General features: G+C 49.0%; 1 protein-coding gene across 1 annotated transcript in view; it reads right to left on the minus strand.

Annotated features, from left to right (window-relative positions):
- The window catches only part of lrp1ab (low density lipoprotein receptor-related protein 1Ab), a 137,279-nt gene that overhangs the window by 19,177 nt on the left and 113,102 nt on the right, over window positions 1–5,000 (minus strand). Inside the window, exons 55-60 of the mRNA XM_076276929.1 lie at window positions 4,533–4,720; window positions 3,464–3,647; window positions 2,963–3,048; window positions 1,691–1,813; window positions 1,082–1,269; window positions 693–898 (exon numbers count right to left, since the gene is read on the minus strand). Of these exons, the coding sequence (XP_076133044.1) occupies window positions 693–898; window positions 1,082–1,269; window positions 1,691–1,813; window positions 2,963–3,048; window positions 3,464–3,647; window positions 4,533–4,720 (975 nt within the window). The remainder of the gene's footprint in view (window positions 1–692; window positions 899–1,081; window positions 1,270–1,690; window positions 1,814–2,962; window positions 3,049–3,463; window positions 3,648–4,532; window positions 4,721–5,000) is intronic.

Raw genomic sequence — 5,000 nt, forward strand, 5'->3', positions numbered from 1 at the left:
ACACACACACACTCAGCTGTGATGGTAATATGCCTGAGCTCCAACAACAGAGGGCCTTTGACATGTGGTGGTGCTCATCAACACGTCATGCTGCAGTCTCTCTCACATCCGGCACATGACACACACACACACACACACACACACTATTGTTGTACTGGTCAGTGTTAGAGCTCACTAGGGGAGCACAAGATGGAGAGAGCAAAAGAAACAGACACAGAGCTGGAATGCTGGTGCTCATCAGTGGGACATAGATATGGATATGGATATAGATATGGATGTGGATATAGATATGGATGTGGATATAGATATGGATATAGATATATAGATATGGATGTGGATATAGATATGGATATAGATATATAGATATGGATGTGGATATTGATGTGGATATAGATATGGATATGGATGTGGATATAGATATGGATGTGGATATAGATATGGATGTGGATATAGATATAGATATGGATATAGATGTGGTTATAGATATGGATGTGAATGTGCTCCAACTCATCATGTGACTGCAGCAAGGGACACAGATATGAGTGTGACTATTCATGAGTGTGACTATTCATGTGGGTGACTATTCATGAGTGTGACAATTCATGAGTGTGTGTGTGTGTGTGTGTGTGTGTGTGTGTGTGTGTGTGTGTGTGTGTGTGTGTGTGTGTGGATTAGCTTTTGCGCCAACTGACCGATGTGTCGGTTGGTGCCGTCCAGGCTGGCGAACTCGATGTAGTCCTCGCGAGCGTCGGCCCAGTAGATGCGGTCATTGATGAAGTCCAGAGTGAGCCCGTTGGGCCAGGTGATGCGCTCCTGGATGATGACGCTGCGGTTGGTGCCGTCCATGCCGATGCGTCCGATGTGGGGGTTATCGCCCCAGTCTGACCAGTACAGGTACCTGCCAGACACAAGGCTCTGTTAGGAAGCTGTTTTGTGGCCGTGAAGTGAAATGAAATGTAGCTGCTGTGTGTGTGTGTGTGTGTGTGTGTGTGTGTGTGTGTGTGTGTGTGTGTGTGAGAGTGTGAGTGAGTGTGTGTGTGTGTGTGTGTGTGCGTGTGCATGTGCTGCTTCGGTCACTTACCCGTTGCGGACATCCACGGCGACAGCTCTGGGCTCCTTGAGGCCGCTGTTGACCAGGACCGTGCGGTACGCTCCGTTCAACTTGGACACCTCGATGGTGTCCCGGCCCTTATCGCACCAGTAGAGGTTGAGCCCTACCCAGTCCACCGCCAGGCCATCGGGGTTGCTCAGAGAGGTCCGGTGAAGCACCTGCAGAATCAACACTCAAATTAGTTTGAAAAATTAAATTCCCCTAAATTCCACAAAACAACCTGATTCTGTGCTGCAGAAATAAAGAAATCACTGTTACAGAAAGACAGGAGTCACACTCATTTACAAAGAAAGACATGAGCACCGGCTTTGACAAGCCCCAAATGCCAAATCAACAATATGGAAATGCAAGCCCACAGTGACCGGACAGGATGAGACAGGAAACACTGGCAGCAGAACACTGGTCATGGTGCTGTGTGTGTGTGTGTGTGTGTGTGTGTGTGTGCGTGTGTGTGTGTGTGTGTGTGTGCGTGTGTGTGTACACAGCAGAACACTGGTCATGGTGCTGTGTGTGTGTGTGTGTGTGTGTGTGTGTGTGTGTGTGTGTGTGTGTGTGTGTGTGTGTGCACTCTGCTCTGACCTGCACGTTGTCACTGTCGTTGATGGGCATGCGGCGGATCATGCTGCCCTGTGTGGTCACATCTGTCCAGTAGATCATCTGCTCAGCGTAGTGGAAGTCCAGAGCTACTGCATTATTCAGACCCTTTGACACACAAACAAACAAACACACACACACACACATTTTTGAATTTCAGCTGCACACAGGACAGGTAAAATTACTCATGTTTACCTCCTTGCCCTATAGCAGTAGTTCTCAACCTTTTTTCAGTGATGTACCCCCTGTGAAATATTTTTTCAGCCAAGTACCCCCTAACCAGCGCAAAGCATTTTTAGTTGAGAAAAAAAGACTAAAAACAGAGCACTGTGCCATCACTGTCTAATTTATTAAACTTTGGAACTGATAAACACATACAAAATTCAAACATTTGGAAAAAAACTATTTTGAACATTTTACATTTTTAATAATCCATGACTAAATGTATTGCAAATGATTGTATATTTTGCAAATTATATGTATATTTTAAAATCTCACGTACCCCCTGGAGTGCCTTCACGTACCCCCAGGGGTACTCGTACCCCCATTTGAGAACCACTGCGCTAGAGGATAGTGGACCTCACAGTGTCCCCCACATGCCTGTCCTAAACCCACCAGCTGCCCTCTAATGTAGCACACTGATGATAAGAAGCTATGGAGTGACCGGTTTCCTCAGAGACATGCTGTATGGGTTTGTGTAACGGATGCCAGCTAGCTTAGCTGTGCTTGTGGAACGTTGGTAAACCTCACTCCCCGACGCCTCAAGAGTGCTGCTGGCATGCGAGCCAGTAGCCTGGGCTATTGGCTCAATTGTTAGCGCGCTCGCCTCCCGATCCGAGGTGCTGCTGTTTCGCGGGTTCGAGTCCGGGCGTGTGCAGGGCTGAATCGCGCAGGTTCAACACAACGCAGGTTACATTTACAGCATGCCGCATTATGCATATTGAACTGAACTGTGCTTGGTGCTGCACTTCACAGCAGTCCTTGCTGGTAGGGCCAATTTGGGTTCCCACCCAAACCAACGACATTTGGCTAAAATGCCCATAATCCCCTGTGGCATTCCAAGCTGACGCTGCAATACATCTGAAACACACTGCGTCACTTGAAGGTCACTTTGACTGAAAGTGTGTGTGTGTGTGTGTGTGTGTGTGAGAGAGAGACCAGTGTTAGTATATCTGATCAGAGAGAGGCAGTGTGAGTATGTGTGTCGTCACTGTGCAGCAGTGAGAAACAATGACTCAGCACTCCTGCTCGCCTCACCTGCTTGATCAGGGTGTAGTTGGTGCCGTCCAGGTTGAGCTTGCGCAGGTAGTAGCGGTTGGCAAAGATCAGGAAGGGTTCCTCCTCTACATGGGAACACACAGAGAGAGAGAGAGAGAGAGAGAGAGAGAGAGAGAGAGAGAGAGAGAGAGAGAGAGAGAGAGAGAGAGAGAGAGAGAGAGAGAGAGAGAGAGAGAGAGAGAGGGGCCATGTCACGACATACTGTTGGATTTAGAACAGACATGGGGGCGCCATGACGACTGATGAGTAAACAAAGAGAGCCCAGTGAGGCCTGTGGTACACACAAACACATGCACTATGGCTGCCCATGGAACATGGCAGCATCAAAGCTTACTACCACTCAGTGAAAGTGCCAACACAGGACTCATGTGATATCTGCTGATGATTATGCATGGCTACACACACCTGAGGTGACCTTCCTGCTGGGGCTGGAGACACACACACACACACACACACACGTACACACACACACTTGCTTACCGGAGGTGGATTTGCAGGTGGTGGGGTCGTCGGGCAGGAGCTGGAAGCCCTCCACGCAGAGGCAGTGGTAGCTGCCGTGGGTGTTGACGCAGCGCTGGGTGCAGGGGTAGCTGCTCGTGCACTCGTCTATGTCCACACACGTCTTCCCATCGTCCTTCAGCCGGAAGCCAGTTTGACAGCGGCACTGTGGGGGGGGGGAGAGGGGTGCATCAGTAAGACACACACACACACACACACACAGCACTGTCTGACACATCAGATGCTCTGACTTATACCCATCACAGCACTCCCCCCACCCCCACCCTCTCTGCCAGTCATCGCTGGCACTCAGAGGCCTGACAGCTGGCACACGGTTCCTTCAGAGCGCCACTGACGGGCGGGTACTCATGCGGCACGACCTCATCCCCCGTCAGCTCCACTCATGGCACGGCCCACTCCGCCTCCTGTCGTGGCAGCCAGAGGAGGAGGAGTGGAGACAGCGTGTGTGTGTGTGTGTGTGTGTGTGTGTGTGTGTGTGTGTGTGTGTGTGTGCGCCAGAGGAGCAGGTATGGAGACAGCACTGAAGCCTACACGCGCCTGGCAACTACAACTACAGACACTTCCTCTCAAATGACTATTTTTATGAGCATTACAACCCGCACATTATAACCAAAGGCCTTATAAGGGATAGATGAATATGAATGTTTATGCATCTCAAAAAGATTTTGGCAGGTCCTCAGTCTTCCACATTCACTTACAAATCATTCCCAAACTGCCATTGTGGATATAAAATCAAATGAGTATTTACGTGCGGTGACCCCTATACATCATAATCTTCCCCCCTCAGTTCTCAAACCTGTCTATCAATCAAACAAAGTGCATCCCTGTTCCTAAAGGTAAGCGTACCTCATTCCAGTAAAAATATATAAGTTCATTACATCCTACTTACTTATCTACGTATAAGTAGGAACACTGAAATTGTGGTCACAGCAAAAAAATTTATGAAAAAAGTATGAATACAGTGAAAAGTGACTTATACACATTATGCACACACACACACACACACACACAAACAAACACACACACACACCTTGAAGCCGATCTTGAGGTCTTCGCACTGCTGGGAGCATCCACTGAGGTGGGCGAGGGCGCACTCGTTGACGTAGCAGTTGAGCTCGTCGGAGCCGTCCCCACAGTCGTCCTTGTTGTCACACAGCAGCGTCTCGTTCACACACTTCTTGTTGTTGCACATGTAGGCCGTGCCATTGCAGCTCTTGCCTGTGACCACAAGAGCAGGGCTTGAGTGATGATGAGGGTCATTCGGAGGTCAACTTTTCATTCTCCCAAATGAGACCGATAACAGTTTGAAACATTTTTTTTTTTTTTTAAGTATATTTTTTGGGCTTTTTTGCCTTTATTGGACAGGACAGTGAAGAGTGACAGGAAGTAAGTGGGAGAGAGAGATGGGGTGGGATCGGGGAAATGACCGCAGGTCAGATTCGAACCTGGGTTCCCATGGGCACTCAGACCTGCATGTACATGGTACGGGCGCTGCAGC

Source organism: Alosa pseudoharengus, unplaced genomic scaffold (assembly GCF_046254945.1).
Source record: "Alosa pseudoharengus isolate Yale_2024_CS ecotype anadromous, Long Island Sound unplaced genomic scaffold, YU_APseudo_1.1 YU_APseudo_1.1_scf_9, whole genome shotgun sequence".
NCBI lineage: Eukaryota > Metazoa > Chordata > Actinopteri > Clupeiformes > Clupeidae > Alosa > Alosa pseudoharengus.